Raw genomic sequence first — 24,298 nt, 5'->3', positions numbered from 1 at the left:
CATCTCATTATCGAAGGCTATCTGGTTATTCAGGCATGGTTTCTTCTCCTTAAATCCATGCAGACTACTCTCTCACCTTCTTGTCCTTCGTATCACACACAGATTGGTTGTGGTGAGGAGGGACTGATGAAGTTGCTCCAGCAAAGTCAGTTCTTGGCATTTCCCTTGGCAGAACTGCATGAGGTTCCTGTCAGCCTGTATCTCCAGCTTGTGGAGATCTCTTTGGATAGTAGCATAAGCTGCTGGTATATCAGCCACTCCTCTCAATATTGTGCCATCAGGAAACTTGCTGAGGGTATGCTCAGCCCCATCATCCAGATGCTTAATAAAGATGTTGAACATCTCTATTGACCCCAGTGGTACACCACTAGTTATTGGACTTCAACTACACTTTGTACTGCTGATCACAACTCTCTGGACCTGTCTGTTCAGACAGTTTTCAGTCTTACTGAAGTTCAGATAGCCAATGCCCACTGCTCTCCTCAAATCTACCAAGCTCATCATAGAGATTATCAAGTTGGTCAGGTGTGGCTTTCTCTTGGTGAATGTTACTGACTGCTGCCTCCATGTGTTAAGAAATGGCTTCAAGGGTGTACTGCTTCATGAGATGAGGCTAACCTGGATTCTTCTTTTTACTTTTGCTGAAGACAGGAGTGACATTTGCTTTCTGTTAGTCCTTGGGAACCTCTCTTGATCACCATGACTTTTTAAAGATAATTGAGTTTTCAAAAGGCATCTATTCTTTATCTTATTTTTGTGGTTAGTAACAGGGTTTTAATCAAAGTATTGATCGTTATTTCTGCTATGGTAATTGTATCGTATGTACAAAGAAGAATTAATAAAATGGCAAGAAAGGAAAGTTAGATTGGGGCAAAGTCTTATCTCCAAAGTAAGGTATGTAATATAGGGAGTGTAATTTCAATCTGTAACCTATCATCACAGTAAGTATCTTTGCAATTTTAGCCTAGAATATGAAGCCTTCTGCAAAATTTAGTGTGATAAATTTAAGCTTATGTATATGGCCATTATAAAGGTTTGGTGATGATCTGTGGTATAACTTATGATATATTTTCACTTGATAGCTTTGGTTTTAACAGGGAGCTTGAATTATAGCTTTGTTGCTTTTTGTGCGATTTGGTGATATCTCTTGTAGTATATTTGTAAGTGTTGGTGGACTGTTGTCTAAAGAGAATGTCCACCCATGTAGAGTTGCAAACCAAGTTTCTTTATCATCTCTGTAAGCAGATCCAACTCTGAATAAAATAGTTTTCATTCTCACCTCTGTGTATTCTTCTGGTTTTGCCCCTTTGAATACTACAAGGTAGTGGTAATGCCGGTTAGTGAGAGATGGACCCCTGTGGTGACATTTCTTGAGCGACTAGAAAGGTGGTGTTTGTTTGAGATTACCCTTCAGCATTAGTAGTTTTTTGCTTTGCGGAGTTTGCTTTCAGTTAGTTATAGGATTTTAACTGAAAACAGATCTCTATAAAAACAAACAATGGATTTCAAACTTTATAGGATTTGTGAAATCATTATTCACATAAGCTTATACCAAGTAAGACTTTTCACTTGAGAATAGTATTGGAAAGGTACTCTAAAATATTTTAGTCCTCTAAATGGTTCTTTATTTCTGTGACTACTCCTAGGTCTAAGTCATCTTCTGCACATACCATACTCCCATTTGTCATTCTTACAGTTTTCCAGAATGTCCTTTAGATTTCCGCCAGTTTGAAAAATGTGGTCTGCATAATGTTATTCTAAAGATGAGATCAGCATTGTTTTATATTTTTCTCTTTACAGTATAGACTTCCAGAAGAACAATCCAATACACAAATTAACTGAAGAAGAACTTTTGGCTTTTACTTCAGTAAGTAACTTATCTGGACTTCATAGTAAACATGTTTTCACTTAATATTTAAGTACGAGGCAGTAATCTGTCACATTAATGAGGAACCTGTTTGTAAAGCAGATTCGTGTTTGTACTCAGATGTTTCTGTAACTTTTTCTTATTTGAAGAAATTAAAGTGATGCTGAAGTTCTGTCTGATTTTCAACCATCATCATGAGGAAGAATTTGGCATTTAAAAATGTTAATTTCACCTGAAAACATACAAAACATTTTTTAATGTGTTTGGTTTTTATTAGCTATATGAATTATAACTAATTCAGCAAATTCTTCCTGTGACGCTGTGAAAGTGCTGCTCTTTGAACAGTGTTTAAGTGGAGTTCAAAAGGATTTTGAGCTTTATTTTATCAGATTTACTCAGTCTGTATCAGATGTTCTGCTTAGACATGTTTCTTCCCAGTTCAGTGGCTGATTTGCTGCAGAATAATTCTGTAACTTCCAAATGAAGCTTTGAAAATTCTCAGTATTTTTTCAATGTAATTTTTTTTTTTACTTAAGACAAAACACAATTTGCTTCTTTCTTCATCTTTTCTGCTTTTAAGTGGTTTTCAACATTATTTTAGATGGGAGGGTGGAGGAGGAAAGCCTTGTGATTTTACTTACTTTCTACAATGTTAGAATTAACTTTGGGTACAATAAAGAGGGCTTTCTTTCCTACCCAAGCCTTGTAGTCTGAGACTTTATTGCTGTAGTAAAGTGATCTGAAAAAGTAAATTATTGGATCTTAGCAAAAACTCCTTTGATTTCAACTGAGGTAGAATCTTATCACTGGCAGTTGTAGTTATGTGAAAGGACTATGGACAGTAATCCAAGGTTAACTGTGGTAATGTTTGGTTGGGGTTTTTTTTGTAAAAGAAAGTTCAATCTGTTAAAAAGAAAATCCTAATCTTATTAGATAAATGTAAAATAGATTGGTTTTAAAGTAATGTTTGTTTAGGTCCTTATGCTAATACAGTACATGTAAAATATGCGTGAGGGAACTGAGTGAATTGTAAAACAGTTTGGGTTTTGTAGGTTTTCTGTTTGTTGCTACAGTGATAGTAGTGCTTTCTCATGATATAATTTCTAAAGTACTTTGTTTTGAAGTACACTTTTGTTCTGTGTTGTTTTCTGAAAAGGTAGGAATAGAGAGCAGGAAAAAATTGAAATGTAGAAAAAATGAGAGTTTCCACTCTCATTTCATATTGTAGTAATTGAAATACCCAATAAGAATATTAAAGAATGATGGCCATCAAAGGAGAAGAAAAAATTACAGAAACAATCAGTACGTACAAAGTCAGGAAATGTACACATAGAAAGGCCCATAGGAATTAAAAACCCCACCAAACTGGTGAACTGAGTACTGCAAGTTTTTTTAAAAAATGGCGAAACTATTACAATGCCATTTTTCCCCCAAAATACTGTTAATACAAACATACAAAGTTTCAAGACATGCATATAATTTCATTAAAACAAACCCTACTATTTTTGTTGTTAAAATCATGTTAAAGCATTATATAAAATTATAAATAGATGGTTTTCTGTGAAAACTCAGAGCCTTGCTTCTCAGATATAATTTCCAAATTCCCTGCACTGTTTTTGTATATTTCTTGCTTCAGTCTTCACACTACCTGCTATTGTTCATGTACTTTTTGGGTGGAAAAGCAACCATCATATACCTGAATCTTGAAATAACTTCTCCATATATTCTATCATTTTAATATGAAATGGAGTGATATTGTGATAACAGAACAAGATAGATCGTACTCCTGTAGTGGTGTATAATAAAACAAGCAGTGGCGTTTAACTGTTTTAACACTTGAGTTTTCAAACATTTAAATGTTCTTCAGGTTTTACAGGAGAGTAGAAAAAGTTGAGGTAGCTCATACTCTAGGAAAGACAGATAATCAACTTTTCTGTCATCTTTTTATCTGACATTGCTTGACAGATAGTATTACCTGTTATCTGAGATGTAAATCGGTTGGGTGAATTCTTTATCATGATGAGAAAATTAAACTGCATTTTTCTGCCACCTAGTGGCTGATCCCTCAAAATCCACAGGACAGCTGATTAACTTGCTTTTTAATTTTTTATTGCAGTGACTGTGGGGAGCTTGTGTTTTCATTTATTTATTTATCTTTTCATAGAGCTTCTAAGTCAGCTACAGCTTGCTTCACTCTAGTGAGATCAGAAGCCACTCTAGTAAGATCAGCAGGTTAGATCTCCAGAGAAACAGCTAAAAGATATGTGTAGGCTCCCCTATCGTTCTGTGCTCAGAGTAGCAAAACCAGAAGGGTCTACGGCAATAAACGAAGAGGAATGTAGATCTCATTAGTAATGCAAAATTCAGTGGACAGCAGTGAGATAAAGAAGTAGCGGGCAGTCTAAAAATGAGATTAAATAGTAAATTTCAATATCAGAATAGTGTTCTTTTAAACTTTTGCTTAATGTTACCAAGTTAACTAGATGTAGGGACACAAATTAATCTTACCATTATTTTCTCTTTTGATCTTGACCTATGCTCTAAGGCACAAGAACAAGTTTGAATTGTAGCAATACCATCCCAAATCTTTCCTGGAAGCTGAAAGCAGGAACTAGACATTAGTTTATATGAGTTGTTTTCATTATATGTATCTTGTGGCATTTGCATCTGAGCCTAAAATTGTGAATAGTCACTGCAGAATTTCGTGATGAAATCTCTGAGGTCTTTTTTGTCTTAGATCTGGGTCACTGAGGCATATCCATCCACCGTGCTCCCTGGAAGTAGGAATGTTCTGTGTCAATGTTAACACAGCCTTGTGTGAGTGTTAACACAGCCCTGGTTCTTATGGTGTCTGCCAGCTGAGTAAAAAAAGTGGCACCGTAACTGTTACAATTTATACGAAAGGTATTTACCATAATAGGACAATGAGCACCATATCAGTGCTGCTCTAGTAATTTCTTTAGCATCATTTAAACTGCTCTGTTGCGTGTGTGAGCAGGCATCTTCTCAGCCTACATGTGGATTCCTAAATCTGCAGGCTGGTTAGATGGTTGTCATGCATTCATCTGATATCTGCTGAAATTTGTTTCCTCAGAAAAGGAAGGCAGTTCAAGATATCTTAGGAAACTTGAGAAATTATAAGGCATTTTAATTGCTCAGTGAATTATCAAGATATCTTCTTGCTTTGGACATTGCAAAATAAATGCATGTGACGTTCAATTTCTCTTGAGCAGAGAGAATTAAGATATACATAGTATGAGAGGAAAAGGATGATCAAATTGATCTCAAGTAGATGATGTGGTCCTGCCTCATATTAGGTGTAGTTTGGAAAAAAAACCAGGCATTCTAAACTCCCTTTTAGATCCGTAGAAGTTGAAAATTACTAGATCTTTAACATATATATATGTATTTAACAACAGAGCTTACAATACTAAAAATAACACTATTAAGTCACTGCAGTCAATACAAAAGGATTGCTGCTTTTCATTTACTTAAATCACTTGGGAGAAGTTGCCATTGTCCTGCAAGTACTAGCTTTTGTAACTAAGAATTACTTCCAGTCTTGCTAATTTTTGAAGCAAGCTGTCAAGGTGTATGTGGTGTGATTGGCTGGGATAACACCTTTTGGTACAATAATTTGGACTTAAATTTTGAGGTGTTCTCATCAAATCTCTTAACCTATCATCAGCATAATATTTCAACTTTTAAGATATTAATCTTTAAGTGAATTTAGATGTACTTGATTTTGTTTTTCTTCTTGTATTTTTATTGTTGATTTAATGTCTTTACATGAGAAGTAACGTAGCTGGGATTCTACATTATAGCATAAGAAGCGTAAGAATAAACACAAAAATAAAACATTTTATTTTAAAGAGGATTAAATGTTACTTTACTCACACCTAACAGTTTAGGGAAACAGTTAAAATTTTTTAAAATTTTATCTTTTATCGTAAGCACTTGGTCTCCTAAGAAAGCAAAGATCTTACTGAGAACTCAAATATCACGAAAGCTTTGGAGACACAGGTATGCAGTTGATATTTGGGGAATGTTCTGAAATAGCTAACTGAATATTGCATTCAAAAACCATTTTTAAGAGAGGGAAAGAGGGACAGTAAACCAGTAGTGAGACTCAGTACTTCTCTGGTAGAACTACTGGTTTCTTCCTTATAAGAAACTTTTTCCCCAGAGCTTTCTGTATAGGAAGTAGGAAGCAGATAATGTAAGGAACCAAAGAACTAGCACAGTGCTGCTTTTACATCGAGATTTTGTAGCTTAGTTTACTCCCAGGTTCCTGAGTTAGTTTTACAATGCTTAAATATGCTTCCTTATCCATCTTTAATTTCAGTGGATATTTTTTTTAATGTGAAAATACAAATGCAAAGTTCTTCTATGTTTTATTTTGGGCAGCAGTTTTTCCCTAGAAGTTCACAAGTACATCACTGAGCTGTATAGCAGTGACCAAAATACTTCTTTTAGAAAAAAATCCTTTTCAGAAATGAGCAAAAGTAAGGTCTTAAAATCACTTCTGCTAAATACTTGCTGTATACATTATTTTGAATAGGTCATGCAGTTAAGACAGTATGCCAAAGAGGAGACTAAATGAACAACAGTGTTACATAAATGTATGTGATATTAAAAAAATAAATAAATTACATTTAAAGCTTTATAAATGGTGTTTGTGATGTCAACATAAGCTTTAGAGCAGAAGCCTACAAAGTACTTCTGAAATGTAAAAAAAAGTTTCAGGAACACATGAAAGCTCTGTGTAACAACTGGTAACTACTACTTTTTGTTTTAATTTCATATTATGCAGTTTTTGGAGGGAAATAAGGAAAATATTAAATACTGGATGGTGTTGCATTATTATCTTACAAAAGAGAAAAATGTTTTCTTTTTAAAATAAAACACTAATAGGATTAAACTCTGCAATGCAAGTTCTTACTGCTTTATAGAAAACTCATACTATAGCTTATATTTTACATACTATGGAGATAATCCAATGTTTCATAGTCTAATATGACACTCCAACAAGTATCCAGGATTAAGGAACTGCAGCTGGTCCTTAAAATTATCCATTCCATCTGTTGAAGCCTTTGCAAAATCCAGGAGAAATGGACTTTGTGGTAAATGTGATGAGCACCTAGCCCAGTGTAGAAGAATATTACTTTTCCCCCTTATTAGTGTGTTATGGTCAAGGGACACTGAGTGGTAGCAACAGTATTAACCTGTGGGGAGCTGAGAAAGTAAGCAGAACCTGTGAAAGAGAAACCTTGCTTTGTGCATTCCCATATCCTTTGGAATCCACAGAAGATAAGAAGGGAAAGAAAAGCAACCATGGAAAATTTAGTTGCTTTGGTTTGTTATACTCCTGAGACTTCTATCATTTATGGAAAGTAGAACAGTTGGTTTCTTTATTAAGTGATGAAAGTGGGAAAAGGAAGCTCTGGCAATTCTTCTGTCTGTGTACACTTTGAACAGGTGAGGATATCTTTCTTAAAGAGGAAAGAAACCAGTTGTAGTAGCTGTTCTTTTGCTTGGAGTACAAAACTTAAAAGCTATTCACCATCTTCAGATAAAAATACTGTACCATTTTGAAATGTTTCCAGTAATGGTGTGAAGGATACCAAGGTCTGATTGAGGACTTGTAGAATGTGGAAAGAGTGTGCAAAATCCAAGGAATACTGTGTATTCCAAAGATAGACCAGATGGGAATGTTTTTCCACTGCGTAGAGCTACCAGTTCCATAAGAAACTGTTTTTACTAAGGAATTTGAGAATGGTTGGACAGATTTTTTTCCAGAAGTGGGCATTTATTGAGTGTAATAGAAACTGATGTTGTATGGTACCTTTGAAAATCACAGTGAAGAATTATAGTGCACATTTTATTGAGTGTATGTGTATGAATATGCATATATGAATACTTTTTCTTCTTTTCAATGTAGAAGGAGGGCTTTGGGAGGAGGGAGTGGAAGGTGGAAATGGGAATACTTTGTTTTTCTCATCTTTTCTATGGCATTTGTGATATTAATGTGGAACTAGGGAGCAATTAAATCACGGCATATGATATTTTTAATGTTAAGCCTTCCTATCAAAATCTCTATAAAACTAACATGCCAATTTGGTTTCTGAAGAGAAGTTGTTTATATAACTTAAATAAAAGCAGTGCATTTTTCTCTGCTGAGAAAATGGCTGCAGTTTTTTTATGTTTTATAAGCAGCAAGAGTATTGAAAAGCTCATTAAGAGTGCCATGTGTCTCTACTGCTGTAACTTTAGTGGCTTTATAAAAAGTTTCTTTCACTTCTTTTTCTAAGCTGTATTGCCCATTTTGAATAGACTCTGTTGGTTACGAGATTATAACACCGCAAAGGCTTTCTCTCAGCAAAGCCCTGCTAGTACTAGTGAGACTTTTTTTTAAAGTAAATGAATTCAAACCTATTTTATTCTTTTTTTTTTTCTTTCATTTATTTTTCTATTCTAAGCACTTTTATTCAAAAGTCTGAATCATTTTGCAGGAATGTCAGGATCTAAACACTTGCTAATTTAACGCATGTATGCCTTCTGGCCCATCCCACAGTACTGGGAAATCACATTGACTATAGCAAAAGAGAAGCTGCTGGTTTCTGCTGCATGTTCAAAGGCTCAACTAGGTTTCTTGGAAGCTTGTTCACAAAGTGTCTGGTACATACCTTTGGGATATTTTGTGGATAGGAAACTAGCCTAGTGTTGTCAGTCATGTTTGCTGCTGTTGTGTTGTTGCATTTAGGTGTTTTGGGTAAAGTAACTGTGTGCTGTAGTACATGTGTTGCAGGGTAGGGGGAAGCTTGCATTCCATTCCAAAACTGGGATTAAGTAACGGTCTGTTTGAAGTTGGTTTATTTTACAAAGTATCAGATTTCAACATAATTGACACTTTTATCCCTTTCAACTTTGTTCTCCTCTGTGGTCTAAATTCTTCCCTCAGTCCCTGGGATCCACAACTCTGCTTGCATCACGTCTTGCAAGAGATGATTCCTGATTTATTGTGTGCCTTTCTGAGCAAGAAATTTGGGATAGCCTTTCCTTTCTAGAATAGCATGCTCTTTTGTGTAATCTGTACAGAATTACTTGAGAAATAAATTTTAGTGGTCTCACTGAAACTGCAGTGGTAAAAGAACATGAAAATCATGTTTAAATATTAATAGATTATTTGCTTGTCTAAGGGTTTGAGAAGTTAAGCAGGCAAATTTGATGACAGTTAGTAACATTTTTTCCCACAGCAGCCTTTCTTCTCCCCCTCCTCCTTCTTCTTTATCTATCAGCAGCTCACTTATTTTTTCTAGCAGCCTCTCTGACAGCCAGTTGACATGTCGCAGGCTTCCCTTCCCCCTCTTATGTCCTTCACCAGTTAGAACTATTATAATTTACTTAAGCAAGAAAGATTTTGTTGCAGAAAGAAAATTACATTAAACTCCCTTTCAACAAAACACTGTCTGAGGTATCATCTGAAGGAAATAGGACATTCTCACTCTTCTATATGGTGCTTAATAATCCATTTTTGACAGTGTTCTGCTGATCAGTTCAATTCATGTGTTAGTACTAGCAGTCACTTTTTTTAGTGACATATTCTACTAATCTGCCTGTTTGGCTGGAAAGAGCACAGATGAACTAAACAAGGAGTAAATACAAGTCTCCCTTTTTTTCAAAGTAAATACCATCTGAAAAAAATGAAGATGGTTGAATTTTTGTTTACTACTGTCTAAGCAACTTGAGTTTAATTTTCTATGATCATACCATGTCTATATTTTTGACTGGAAGTAGAACATTTTTCATATCAGTACACCAAACATTCTTTCTGGTCTATGTTAATGACGAAATATTGAAGAAGGAACAGATTTTTTTTTTGATTTAATGCACAGTTTAGGACAGGTTTGATTAGAATGTTATAGTCCTTGATTGCAGTCGTGAAGTATGTATTTTTTCTTCCCCCCAAGGTGTCTGAAATGTGTAAATCTGATACTCAATAATTCATTTATCACCAGTAAAATGTCACTGTTTTGTTTTTTGTTTTCTTTTTAAAGAAAAACAGATGCTGTCAATTCTAGCTATTCTTCTTCTAACCACTTTGGGAAAAAATATATGAACTCGATAAGCAATAAATCTATCTTACCCTGCTCCTACTTGAATTTCTTTTTCTATTCCCCAAAAATTAAGGAATGAAAAACTGAAATGTCTTCAGTGAGTTTTCCTTTCTTTAGTTTCTTTCTGCCTTTGATCTTTTTACTTTTGAAGTTTTAGGTAGCCAGGCTACTGGAAGGGATTTCTAATTGGTACCTTCTTTGGTACATTTGTTGATGGTCAGTTTAAGATTTTCGAGTGCAAAAAATGTTTAATCAAGTTCTAAGTCTATAAACCATGGGCTTTTGAAAGGAGATGTAAAGGGGAAGGACTTGGAGTACCTGTTTTTGAGAAATTTTCCTAAAAAATACTTACAGTTTAGATTCAGTGAAACATCTATTTACTTGCTTAGCGGTCCTCCTTTGAGTAAACCCTATTACGTTCAGCAGTGATTTTGGGTGTGATTTTGTGCTGTGTACTACCCTTGTATAAGGAGTTAGTTGGCTTAAGTATGTTGTGGAAAAACATGGTGCTCTCTGTGTTATAGAAGGACAAAGATTAAGCAGCTCTAATTCTGGTATTTTCACAGTGTTTCCTTTTTTGTCTTTTATCAAAAGCTGCACAATTAAATAGTAAAATGGAATTTTCAAGTGCTGTTGACTGGAAATTAAGAAGTTAAGATTAAATTAATTTGTGAAACATTTAAATGCATCTGCATGGAGGATGCATGCACATTTATTATACATGTATCTGTAGAATGCTTTTAATTCAAGTACTGATGTTTTAAACAGTACATTATGACTGAAGGGGGGGAAGCATGTGTTCTTGCCACCAGGACCCCATTGCGCAGCTGTTTGTGTTTTTTTTCTTCCACAAATACATTTTTATTGGTATAATTTACATGCTGATAAAGGAAAGTGTTATTTTTAATATATAATTGTAACATGAAATATGCAAGAAAACTTCATAGGGTAGCTCACATGAAGCGTTTGTGACCCGTATGAAAAGTAATTTCCAGTTGTGCAAATACACAAATAAGAAAGGTTCATATTCTGTTCGTGAAGGTTAGTTCATTGCATCTGGAAATCGAGCCAATGCCAGCTCATTTAGTGGACTGTTCATGTAATGTGTATCATAAATGAGTCTCATGATTACTGTGAGAAAAGTCAGACTTTTTTTTCTGTGTTTAATTTATATGCTTAGCATCTATGATAATATGGTATGGCATAAATACATCTGACATGTTTGGATTGGCTGCATTAATCATAGCAAGAAGAGCTGCTAGTTATGAAGACTATTCAAATAAATGCCAATAAAATGTTTAAAAGCATCATGCTCTACTTGTTTCAATTTGCAAAAATGTTTTAAAATATTTACACTATTTAATGTTCTTCTAGCTGGGAAGCTGAGATGCGAGGCCTTTTCTGAACTGAAATAAAAATCATGACACTAGGTATTAGTTGGTATATTTTGACATATTTGAGATTTTACTGCCTTGTCTGTATTATTCTTAAGCATGTCTTGCATTAATTAAATTGGAGCTCAGGCTTTTTTTCTTGAAAGACTTCATGTCTTCTGTCAGCTAGATTTTTCTGCAGTACATTTGTCAGAATATGTTGGCCAACACATTCTACAATGAATTCTGTCTAGTCTAGACAAAAGATGAGAGAGAAAATCTTTTACAGATTTCTATAAATAGACGGGGAAAGATTTTTCTGCACTGTAAAATGAAATGTTTGATTTCAAAATTCCAGCACTTGGAGAGGAAAAGCATATGCATTACATTCCCCCAAATTAGTATTGTGCCTGGTTTGGAGTTTTATCATTGGCTAAAACTGAGATGTTTTCTTTGCTTTGTAGTTTAATACATGTCAGTGAAACCCTTACAGTTTTTAGAATAAAGGAAGGAAATATGCTTAGAAAACTGTTTGTATTTTGAACAGCTTTCATGGTCTGAAGCTGTTAATAGCTTAGTAGTAAGAATCAAAAAGCAAGCAGGTCATTTGTTGGAATAAGGCCATATTTCTCATCTTACAGCTTATTGTGCAAGAACTTCAGTGTGTATCTTTTATGTGTCTGTATCTCTTCCTTATCTATTGTAGGCAAATGTTTATTTCTGTTTGTTGTATCTCTAATAGAGCTAGGAAAATGTAAGGCATGGTGTGTACATAACTAAAAAGATTGCCTCCTTTGTTTGTCAAAATAAAATTTCTTGTAGCTTCTTCAGACTAGATACAGGGTGGACATTCTTTATGAAGACAGTGGTAAAACACTGGAACAAGTTACGCAGAGATGTGGTAGATGCCCCATCCCTGGAAACATTCAAGGTCAAATTGAATAGGGCTCTGAGCAACCTGATCTGGTTGAAGATGTCCCTGGTAATTGAAGGGGGATTGGACTAATGGTTTTTAAAGATTGCTTCCAACCGAAACCATTTATGATTCTTCATCCAATTTTCATAGTGATTTTAATAACGGCTGTTGTTTCTGTGCATAATACAACCGGTCAGATAGTAGGCTGTTGTGTTTGGATCTTAATCCATTACAGCTCATGCGTCTAACTTCTTTTAAGCCAAAGCACATCCCAAACATTGTCTTTGGTCTCTAATAAATGTATTCAGATTATAACTTCTCTCTTCACAACTCTGTCAGCTTTAGGCACGTTACTTACTTTTGCCCACCAAGACAGGATTTTCTTTCATGCTCCCTAGCAGTCTTTTGCTCTTATTTTTTTCCCCCAGTATTAGTCACTTGTGCCTATGTCAGCTTCCCTTTTTGTTTACTCACCCATGCCGTATTCCCCTCAGCCCTCCTTTGTCAGCTCTCATCTCTTGCTTATCTGACTTTCACTCCTGCTCTCATCTTCCCTAATTCCTTTCTTTCTCATATATCACTGACTATTTTTATTCCATTCCTTCCTCGATGTTAGTTGCTTCTTAAGGAGTTAGTCTTCTTTCAGGACCATTGTGTCCTCAGTCTCTGAAAGGAAGGTGGCAGCTTTGTTTTGCTTCTGGAAACTAAACTTTTGCACATAAGGTTTAAAGTCAGGCTGCTGGTGACCTCTGGCAGCTTGATCCTGTTGCTTATGAGAGCAGTAGCTCTTTAAAAAGACACAATACATCTACTGGTGAAGTCAGGTAGGAACTGAATGAAATCAGAAATCGAGTAGTCTCTAATGGACATTGAGACTTGTTAATATGCACTTTCTTGGGAAACTGCTGAGGCCATCCCAGAAGTCTCACTGAAATTGTCATCTTGAGTCATCTCCTAGCCCCTTAGCCCAGCAAACAGTAATTGAGTCATGTCTCTTGCATTCAACATGTTATGCTTATTCGTGAACACCAAGTATCCCAGTATGTAGACCGCTGAACCGTAGAGACTGTTGTAGGCAGAATTCCTGTGGTGGATGCTGGCATTCAAAACGGGGGAAAACCAGGTAGACACACACTCCCTGTAGAGTCTGGTCTGCCACTGTGTGGATTTTCCCTCACTGTGCCTCCCTGTTCTTCTGCAGACAGCTGTTCTTATGGACTGAGGGTTGTCAAGATATTTTATAGAAATTCTATAATTTGTTCTGACATAAATAATGAATTCAGTGGCAACCTTACTATAAATCACTGGTCTAGGCGTGTAATTACTCCTGATACTTTTTGGCTTTTCCTATTACAGAAAAATGTGCTAGCTGATTTTGGCTAGTTAGCAGAATGGGTTCACAAATTACATATTTTCATTTTGTAATGTAGAAAATGTATGCAACTGTTATTCTTCTTGTGCCTTTAACTAATGTTAAACTTTTGAAATTATGGAAACGTTTAAATTGATTCTTTTCAAGAAGATGATTTAGTGCCTTATACTGAGGGTGTGAAGGGAGCTCTTAAGGCTCTATTGTTTTGTATAATTTTTGTGGTTGTGCTCCAAATCTGTCTGGGAACGAGTACTTTTGCTACCCTACATTCTTTTCCTGGAAAAGATACTCAGTTAAGGTATTTTAAGAGTAATTATTGTAAATGGATATTTGTCCTGAAGTTATCATTGCAGAAGTAAAGTTAAAAGTTTCTGTTACGGTACATCTGTGTGGTGTGAGATAACAACAGTATATAGAGTAGTGTTCTTCCAGAGGCTGTCGGTAGACCAAATGAACAGGAAGCATCACTGACAGTAAAAAAACTGTAGCGGTGAGCTCATAGATGTGAGTGGGCACTCAGAACAAACTAATCCTACCACCTTGGGTCAGTTGCATAAGGGTGCAGGATCTGTCAGGCCTAAAGGATTTTTCCAGTGGTCTGGAGTTCTGCAAGCATTGAGTTTGCCTGAAGGAGTTCAAACAAGCAAAGAAGCAGAAAAAAAGAAATGGGAACCTTAATGTGTAGTTTTGTCTGGATTTTGCTGAGTAAGAAGTACTATTTAAAAAAGGAGAAAGAGTTGACCAGGCTAAAGAAAGTATTGACAAATCATGGTTCTTGTCTATAGCCATGGGCAGTGGAAATGGAAAGATTAAAAGTCATGGTGTCTCCCTGAAGAACTGTATGTTCCAAAAATGCTCCTTGTGAGAGGAGAGGCAACGCTGAAGGTGAGGTGGAGCAAGAAGGACAGAGGATTTAAGAGCCTACTTAGTAGTTTCCAAGGGAATATCTAGAGGGGAGTAGGACGTGTTTCTTCTCCCACATGGCCAATTCTAACAAGTTAGAAAATATCCTCCATTGACACCAGTTTTCTAACTTTCAGCCTTTCTTCAGTCATTTGCTTTACTTGTCTTGAGGCTAAACAGATTGCAAGTCCTTAGAGAGCATGTACCATTGCATATAGTCCTGAAATTATCTATTTTTAAAATATGATATCTAGCCATTCTCAAACAAAATTCACTGTTTTACTACCTGTGCAGAGAGAAAAAAAAAATTGTTTTTCGGGTTTTCAGGATATAACCTAAAGAGCACAGGATGTGTTCAGAACCTTGGCACAGATGGTGAAATTCCTGAGGCTGAGCAGTTAAAATGAGAAATTTGCTGTTTTGTAATAACTAGGGAAATCCTTATCATTGCTACCAAAGAGTTAAAGTCTAGTCTTTTATATCCAAAACCACGATTTACTGCTGTTGAGATTAGGCCTTAGGAAATAAATGCAGTACTGTGATGTGGTGTGGAAGTCTGTACTTATGCTGTTTCAGGAGCAAGTCCAAACCACAGACCTGAAAAAGACAATGCTACTACAGTCAAATCTGGCTAAAGTTGTTTTCAGCATAACACAGAATAAGTGATATGTTTGGCACAACAGAGCAAGTGTCAGTAATATGGCTGGACTCCATTCTAAGTGAAAAGAGGAGCCATATCTTATGCGGTTTACCCTTCACTAGTCACTGGAAGTTGATTCCTTTAAATAAAACAGTATCTTCTTTCTTCATGATGTTTCCTTTTCTTCTCTAGTTTCTTTCTTTTTGTAAAAAAAAAAAATTGAGAACCTCCAAGGAAAGCTTACTTCTGAACTTAAATAGTCTCTCAAAATGAAATGAAAAAAATAAACCCAAGAAGCAGCTTAAGCAACAGCATAAAAAAATTATTCTTCTTTTAACTTTTACAAGAGGATACAATATGGTTACCACTTAGTATCGTAACAGAGCGTTAAGCTCTTAAAAATTTGCTAAATATCAGCCTACCAATGCCTGTTAAGAAGAAAACTTATATAATCCTGGACATCCAGGATACATCTGCAATTTGATTGTATAAGTAGAACTGAACAATTAATTTGACAGGTAATGTCTTTGTATCATAATTAGAAAGTAGAAAATCCTAAGCAGAGAAAAGCTTTGAAACATTTTCCTAGCCAATCCTGATCTGAGTTGATTTTTTCAATGTGTCTAAAATAACTTTGATTTGTGCTATTGTTTCTTCCATAGCTTTCTCTTCAAGCTATGTACCTGCATGCGTGCAAGTTAAGTAACAGACTACATTATACAGAATCAAAGAACTGTGTTCATATCTCTCTATAAGTGTCTCCCTACTTTTTGTTATATTTTTATTCCATGCAGGCTAATGTGAGCTTACTTTTCCGTATTTGTTATGTTTAAATCCATACAAAGCATACCTTTTGCCTTATGACGTGTCTATGGACAAAAAGAAAACTTATAACGATGCTTCATAACTGCAGATGGTGAAAAAAGGAAGTGTCTGTTGTGTGTGTGTGTGTGTGTACACACACATTTTATTTTAAAGCTCTCAGAATTAATATTTTATTTCAAATGCATTCAATTATCCACGATTCTCAAATTATATATATGAAAAAATCTCATTCAAACATATGGAAGTATATAATAATGCCAAAAAAAATCAGATAGTGTCTTCTTGTTTTAGTAGTCAAAATCAACAAAAGATCCTACGTATTTACAATGATGTAATGTTACAACTTGAGTGCTGAGACTAGCAGACAAGACTAGACAAAGCGAATTTTAAAAATGCCATTCTAATTAAACTAGTCCCTTGATGCAGATCACTGATGGTGTTTTGGCCTTGCTTTTGACTTTTTAACACCAAGAGGTATTTCTAATGGCTGTGGTTAAGAGCTTTAAGCCTAGCTCTGCTAATGATCAGCTAACACCTGTTGTGGTGAAAAGCTATTTTGGTTGAACAGTCCCAGGATTAGTTTTATAGACCAAAATAAACCCTTGTCATACGGTTGAGTGAATAGTTTTAGAGTTTGGAAGAAATATGCTGAATGTGTGGTCTAAACCTATTGAAATATATATATGGAATATTAATATATTAAAACACACGCTGATGTCTCAGCCAGTGCAGGAAAGTAAATCTTCTCCTCTGTTGCTTTATTATTATGAGAATTCCTTCCTGTCTCTCTGGTTTACCTAACTGGCAGTCAGACACAATTGGTTTAAGAAGAAGGTAACATTTAAATCACGAGCTTTTAAATTTGAAGTCTTAGAAAAAAAAAATCACAAGTGATCCCATGATTGACTCTATAGCATGCTATCATGATGTAACAACTTACTGAAAACTGAGAGACCTAATAAACGAAAATACAGAACTTGTGCTCATGCACTTCATACAGACTCAAACATTGCTTAATTTTTTGTTTTGTTGTTATAGTGCAAAAGTCTTGGCTTAATATTCTAAAGCTGCCTGCACAATTTATATTAGATACTGCTAGGCAAGAAAAATAAAAGACCTAACCAGGTAATAACATGTTTTCCTCATGCAACCCTGAAAAAGAAACACTAGCACAAGACTCGGAATAATGTCTGAAATGTAATTCATTTCAAGTGGATAATACAAGTTGTCATGTTTGCAAAGAAAAAATGTAAATTATCCTTGTCTTGGTAGTTTTGCCCTAAGAGTGTTTGATCAATTAGGAATTTGTAACTACAAATAATTTGTATATTGTTTGTTCATTTGTTTTTGTCACAGCTATATGGAAGAAGATGTTTCAGTTGCTAGCTAAAATTACTGTCTTGTTTCACAGAGGAAAAAGCAGAATTTTTGAAGACGGTTGCTTTTGCATTGGTGTATGTGCACTTCTACTTTGCAGGATTGATTGATAATATTTTGATTTTTTCCAGTCCAAATCGCTGTTAGAGTGACTAGAAATGTAGGACAGATTTCAGGGTTTAGTGGAAGTATGAAATTAAACAGATGTGTCAAGCCATATACAGCACAGCTTTTGATAATTGTTAAAACATATCAGCAGGGCCTTTGATGTTTGTTTGATTATCTGAACAATTCTTTTGACCTTGAGGAGAAAAGATGTAGTGGAGAATAATACACACTGATGCAAGTATTCCCTCTGTTTAGACATTTTATTTTAAAATGAAAAAAAAAAGCTATCTGTGAAGTCTATTGGCCAGTCCATGCTAGAACTAGAATTACTGTATAAATTAGACTTTTCTTCTTTGCCTTTCTTCTAACCACTAAATATATCCAGTGTCACAATATTTATGGAAACTTTACATTCTCAAGCTGTGAAAATACTATTTTCCATGTTTGTGAACCTTATCTTCTTTGTGTTGCTTTCCAAAGACATAATTATGCCAAATAGGATTAGAATTTGTCAAGTTGAAACAAGAATCATCTAGAGTAAAATCCTAATGTAATTTTTTTCTTGTTGAACCTTAGAAAATATGAAGATGTTCGTGCTAATAAAATGTGACTGGAGAATATACAGTCTTACATCTTCTAATTGCTTGTGCTTAAGGCAGTCCTAATGTTTCTAGAAATTAACTGTTTATTTATCTGAAGGTTTGCTGTAAAACAAATTTACAGATGCCCCAAATTTGTTTTTTCAGATTACTATGTCTTATCTGACTATTGACACATGCAATCAAATATTTCTTGTCAATAATACTTAGAAAGGCGAGGAATATAAGGATGCTTGAATTGCCACACTGATTAGTGATGTAAATTCCAAAATTATTTTTTGGTAATGTTGTCTGAAGTGCCAGTGATTATTCTGTCTATATATATATATTATTCCCAGTGTATATTCTGTCATCTATGACAGAAGCTGAAATAAGAGGATGGTTTGAAATAATTTTCTTCAACATCCTATTTGTTTGTTCCCAAGTTAACCAATAATTTCTTATTTGTTGAGAACTATCATGTACTCATGATGTTTTATATAAATTGGGGATTGAACTTCAGATTCCATTAACATAACTTGTCTTGGAGAAACAGTGAAGTCAGTAGGCTCGAATTTGATGTGCTGTGTTCTGTTGCCACCTTTTCCAATTTAGTGTCAAATGGGAAATCTTTTTTTTTTTGTCGGGTTATGTTTGAATTTGAACCTGAAGTTGTCATGCATTAAGGTAATAATCTCAGAAAATATAAGCATTATATAAATATATTTAAGTATGGGAGTTGTTTTCATCTAAACTTCAGATTATTCAATGTCAATAAAATGATGGTTTATGAAGATGCTGGAGGAGCTCCCCTGTTAGAATGAAAAAAACATAACCTCTCCAAAATCATAGTGTTAAGCCTTTGTCTGGGATGAATTAGATGGGAGTTCACAAATACACATTTTAGTTTAAGGGTTCAAGTTTGATGCAATTATATAATAATACGTATAGAGATTATATACAGTAATTAGATATCATTACATATAAAAATAGAGAGGATTTGTGTATAATATCATGAGAGAAAATAAAAAGAGGAAAAATCTTGGGAGTAACATTGAACTGAGGACTATGGTGTATCAAAGACAAAAACTTCTTATTCTAATTGTTATTCAACATTCTGTAATTCTAAGTGCATTTTTAGATTTATTGGCAATTTTATCGCTGAGTATACAGAGCATGTGTACTGTGATAATTGCAAAATAGAAACTTATGATTTAATTATATAAAAGGATAGCAATTCGTTTAACTGGTTGCTAAGCAATTTTTTTGCATTAAAATGTTTATGGTCACCAGAAGAACAGCATTCTGTGCTTAAAAACAATCTTTTGACAGATATATTTAAATCAGTTTAAACATCAAATACTACTTCTTGTTCAGTTAAAAATACCTATTTAGAAAACAGTACTGTATTTTAGTTGTGTATTTATTTTGAGGATTTGTGTGTGTGCCCTGTTATTATAGTTTCCTCTTAATTTCTGGTCACTGAAGGATTGGTAAACTGTTGAGTGTTGTGATAGGAATAAAAACACTACTAGGAGGAATTTAAGCTCTGAAACGTCATCATCGTGTGTTTGCTAATTATGATGTAGAATCAAATCTTCTTTTGATTCCTAATTATTTTTAAGTCTTTGGGATGGGCACGTATATCAGAATAGATATGTGTACTGGATTTGAACTAAGATGGTGGCTCTGTTCCAGCAAACAGGAAATTTTTACATGTTCCTACACTAAGCAGAAAAGCCGAAAGTGGTCATATTGACTGGCTTGTTTTGTTGCCAAGCCATGGTTCTACTACTTAATTGTAACTAGAACTTTAGTGTTTTTCTTACCCTCTTGATATTTATGCTTTTCAGTACAACATAAAAAAATGCACTGGTATTGGAAACCACTTAATCACAAATGCACTTTATTTTACCGTATAGAGTTCTAACAGAATTACTCTTTAAAGTTACAAATCCCATTTCAACCAGAAGCTGCCAGTACTACTGGAAATCATCTGCACTTTAGCTCAATTAGTAGAGGAGTTACTGTTGTAAGGTCTTCTAGGTCTTTTCTCAAAACTTATATTATTTTTGCTTCCCTCTGGACTTTGGCTTGCCTTAATCTTTCTTAGGCAATTAAAAATATTTTCATAAAGTTCATTTAACTGCTTCGCAGGGCAAAGTTTTCCAGAACCGCAAGAAGTATCTTTTGTGAAATACTATTCTATTGAAAATACATAGATTTAATGTAAGGAAACTTTTCCATAATAATGTTGCATATTTCAGGGTTTTCCATAAGTTGATTATTTTTAATTTTATTTCATTTTACTTTTTTGATCACTGGTTTAATGCTAGGAGAAACTTCCAAAAAATTTCAAATTATGTAAGGGCCATTTAAACATGACTTTTAAAGAGAAAAACTTGCTGTATTTATTCAGAAATTTAAGTGTCAGATTAGTTGGATGGGAATAATATGTGGAAAAAAAAATCACATCCTCCCTAATCTCATATTAATTTTCTCCTCTTTTTCTGAGGATTGAATTCCATAGAAGTTTTTATGTCAAAGGATCCTTTGCTGTATACTTAAAAACAAATCAAACACCTTTAAGTTAGATTTCAGTGGTAGAGTCTTTTACCACTTTTAACAGATATGTCTACAAAGTGAGTGCAAGAAGCAAGAATTTTCCCTGTTCATACCTCAGTCATATGCTTCCATCTAGGTGGTTTTTTTATGTACTTACCTGACTACTGTGCACAATGTAGAATGTTGAAAAGAAGCCATGGTATTTTCTCATTTTACAGAGAAACATAGAATGAGTTTTAAAGTTGCCACTTTGCCTTTGGTTATATTGAAGAAATAAGGTCTTCATGTTAGTTAACTGAATGAATCACTGAAAATCATCATATAAAGATATATGTGATTATATGAAGCAAGACTAATGATAAATAGACATGAATTAATCCACATGAGTAATTTGAAAATCTTAATTATGTGTGGCTTTTTGGAAAAGCAAACAACAAAGCTGCTGAAGTATGTTAACTGAAATGGCTAATGAAAAGACACTAAAAAGGGATATTTTTTTTTTAAATCCCCCTCAGTTTGTTTATTTGTAACTTCAAATATGTTAGCAAATAACCTGAGCCTAATCTAAACTAAAGGTCACGTCTTTGGAGGAGATGACAAAGGAACAGAGCAATCCTCAGGGTACCTCATGCCTGTGCCTTCAATTAAGTAGTTTTACCACATCCTGGCTATTTGGCCAATAAGCAGAATATTTTTGGTTCACTGATGGACTGATGTGCAAACTCTTGGGAATACCACAGGTGGTTGCAATTAAAGTTGCTCAGTTTGCAAGTCCACTTCCAAATGGTAGCTCCATCATAACAGTCATAGTTCTTTGCAAGGCTACTGATAGTTTATCAGTGAGCAATCTACAGGAATAATAGAATGGGATTAATGCATAGATTTATAATAAGGAAAAGTTAGAAAATATTCAAATTATTTAGAGCTGCAGTCAAGAAGGATCATCTTTACCTGTTCCAGCTTTTCTAGCATGTCTAATAAGCCCATGTAAGCTCTTCCTGTCTTTGATGTCAGGAAGAATTCCTGTAAGAACACCAACTTTTTTAAATAGCAGGTGGATTAATGCAAAAGAGTCACACTGACTAATCTATATGTTTTATAAATCATGACTGACTGATACAGTCTTATTCATCTGCCCTTCTGAAGACTTTGTTTTGGTTTGTGTTCTTGATTGGACATCTTGTATTATTGTGGAACCCTTTTCTGCATGTCCCAAATTTCCCAGGGTTCTTTGGTTAACTTTTCTGTTTTATCTTGAATATATTACACCCTTGATTTTTTTAAGGTGCAGGCTGCTTTCTCTGTGTGTAGTTTCTTTAAAACCAAACACTGTAATTTGTAAGTATCCATGTGTACAGATGAAGTACCAATGGCACAAGTTTTCATGAGGATTCTTGCTAGCTTATTCCAATTTTTGTATAGCTATAGTAATGAAGATATTATAGAGGTGTTGTACAATAATTTGCTACTTTGTTATTAAGACTTGCAGCATTATCTTTTTTCATTTGAATGTCATATGAGGATGAGATATTGAATTAAATATTCTGGTTTTTATAATAATTTGGTAATCTTTTTTTATACTTGGATATGTTGGGAGAGGATGATATAGAAGATTCTTGTTTGTAGGAAAAAAATGTGGGGAGAAATTAGTTTTCCCATGTGAAAATATTCTGTTCTGTGTAGAAAATGTTGTGTAACCTTATTTCCTTTCATTTCTTCTCACCCTTTCAATTTTCCTGTGTTTCTTTATTTTATTGTTCTTTCCCTAAAGTAAGAACAAAGATGACTTATGAAGATTCTTAATTGTGGTTTTGTTTTAGAATTATTTTGCTAATTTTCTTAGCTGTCTTTGGTGCAGTATAATGAATTTTCAAGTATGTTGACAAAACTCGCATGATCTTGATTAAGTCTTTCTTTTTTCCAGATGTTTTATTTTAACCTATGGTCCTATTAATAAAGTCTAGATTTAGCTTCAGGTGAAAATATAAAGCTTTGGCACTTTTGAGAAAGTATTTACTATCTGGAACAAGTCAACGTTTTGGATAGAAGTTTAAAGCTTGCTTAATAGTTATGGATACATGTTCTGAAAGTATTCTTTACAGCCCTTAAGTGTAAACTTTTGTGCCCTTTATGAACGTATTATTTTGTATCTGTGATGCTTGAAACATTATAATTAGGCAATGAAAAGGTGAGCATTTTGAGTTCTGGCGCGGGACTGAACTCAGTACAAATATAAAATTACAAGTGCGTCTTAAATGAAAACTAGGTCTGCTTCTCATTGTCCTGTGCAGTTGCAGTGCTTTTTTGTATCAATGAAGCTGTTGGAGAACTTAAATTTTTCTTCTGTAGTTGTACAGCAGGTCTATCTTTCATTTTGTTTCATGAATACCTTTAAAAAGCAGGATTGTTATTCAAAATAAGACTTGTCATTGCTCCTGCAGAGGAGTGAAATGTAATTATTTCTACTTCTCTTCCACCCTGTCTCTTTTCACTTTTCCATCCTCCTCATATGACTTTATGCACACTTTGTGCAGCATGATTGCTTAAATCACTGCTTAGACAGTGGTGTAGGAGGTGTACATGGAAACAGAGGAGAGGTTTTCCTGAGCTGCCTGTTCTCTTGCAGAACTGGATGGTGTGGATACAGAACTTTTGTACTATGCCCTCTTTGTGCCAGTTGCTGAGGTGAACCAGAGTGAGAGGACAAGTACTGTGCTGCTGGAGGAGGTCCATAACTGGACTGGAAATATCTTTAGGAGCATTATTAGTCAAACCCTTTAGTTGTCATCGTTCTTCTTGGGAGATGTGTTCGTTTGCAAAATAAGTACTAGTATCTACTATCATGTAGGAGAGAAAGAGTTCCCTTCAAGTAAAAAATAAAACAAAGGAATACCAATAATGGAGAAAATGGGGAAGAGGGTAACCTTTCTCGCAAAAGAAGCTTTTAAGCTAAAGTAGGCATTGTTCAAGTGTTTACCCTAGCAATTCCTTAAGGTGTTTTGTTTGGTGGCCATGTGGAATGGCTGCCAAAATATAAATTCAGAAATCACTGTCCTCTGGTAAGAATGCCTTGCTTGTGTTTGTCTTAAGACCAAACAAAAATAGGTAGTAGACTGAACTTTGATGAAATAGGAGAGAGAGATGAGCTCTGAGAACTAGGATTTGTACCAGTTAATAGATTTACTGATCATAATTTGTAAAAGGGCACTTGAAAGTCTACAGAATATAGAACATTGCGATTGTGTTCCCTTAATACTTCCAGGTCCTCAGAACGTAGAGGACAGTGTAGATGCCTTTGGGTGTTTTTTAATCTAATACTGAGTAGAAGTCAAGAAAGAGTCAGTGCAGAGATTCTTGGTCACAAAGGGGAGGATCAGGCGATGTTGAAGTGTTTGGCTGTAAGTGCATTCATACTGCCTTCGTTTATGTTTTCATTTGCTGTTGTCTCTCTTCCTATTGTAGTTTTGTTGGGAGGGAATTTGGTTTAGATTATTTCTTTCTACTTCCTTTCCTTTGAAAACACTAGGGAAAAGAAAAACAGATTACAATATGACAGAAATTTGTCAGGCATTTAATACAAACCATGAGCAAAGCATACTTTTTAATGCTTTGGGAGATCTTTGAGAGGAAAGAATAAAACCACTGGGGCTTTTTCTC

At 34.7% G+C, this 24,298-nt stretch overlaps 1 protein-coding gene across 1 annotated transcript in view; it reads left to right on the top strand.

The window, feature by feature from the left end:
- TTC27 (tetratricopeptide repeat domain 27) overlaps window positions 1-24,298 on the top strand; it is a 124,357-nt gene that overhangs the window by 42,121 nt on the left and 57,938 nt on the right. Inside the window, exon 10 of the mRNA XM_018085372.2 lies at window positions 1,801-1,867. Within this exon, the coding sequence (XP_017940861.2) occupies window positions 1,801-1,867 (67 nt within the window). The remainder of the gene's footprint in view (window positions 1-1,800; window positions 1,868-24,298) is intronic.

The sequence above is a fragment of the Manacus vitellinus genome, unplaced genomic scaffold, assembly GCF_001715985.3.
Source record: "Manacus vitellinus isolate BGI_N305 unplaced genomic scaffold, ASM171598v3 scaffold_8_pilon, whole genome shotgun sequence".
In the NCBI taxonomy this organism is placed as follows: Eukaryota; Metazoa; Chordata; class Aves; order Passeriformes; family Pipridae; genus Manacus; species Manacus vitellinus.
Note: the sequence above shows the minus strand (reverse complement) of the source record. Positions and strands in the feature narration are given on the sequence as shown.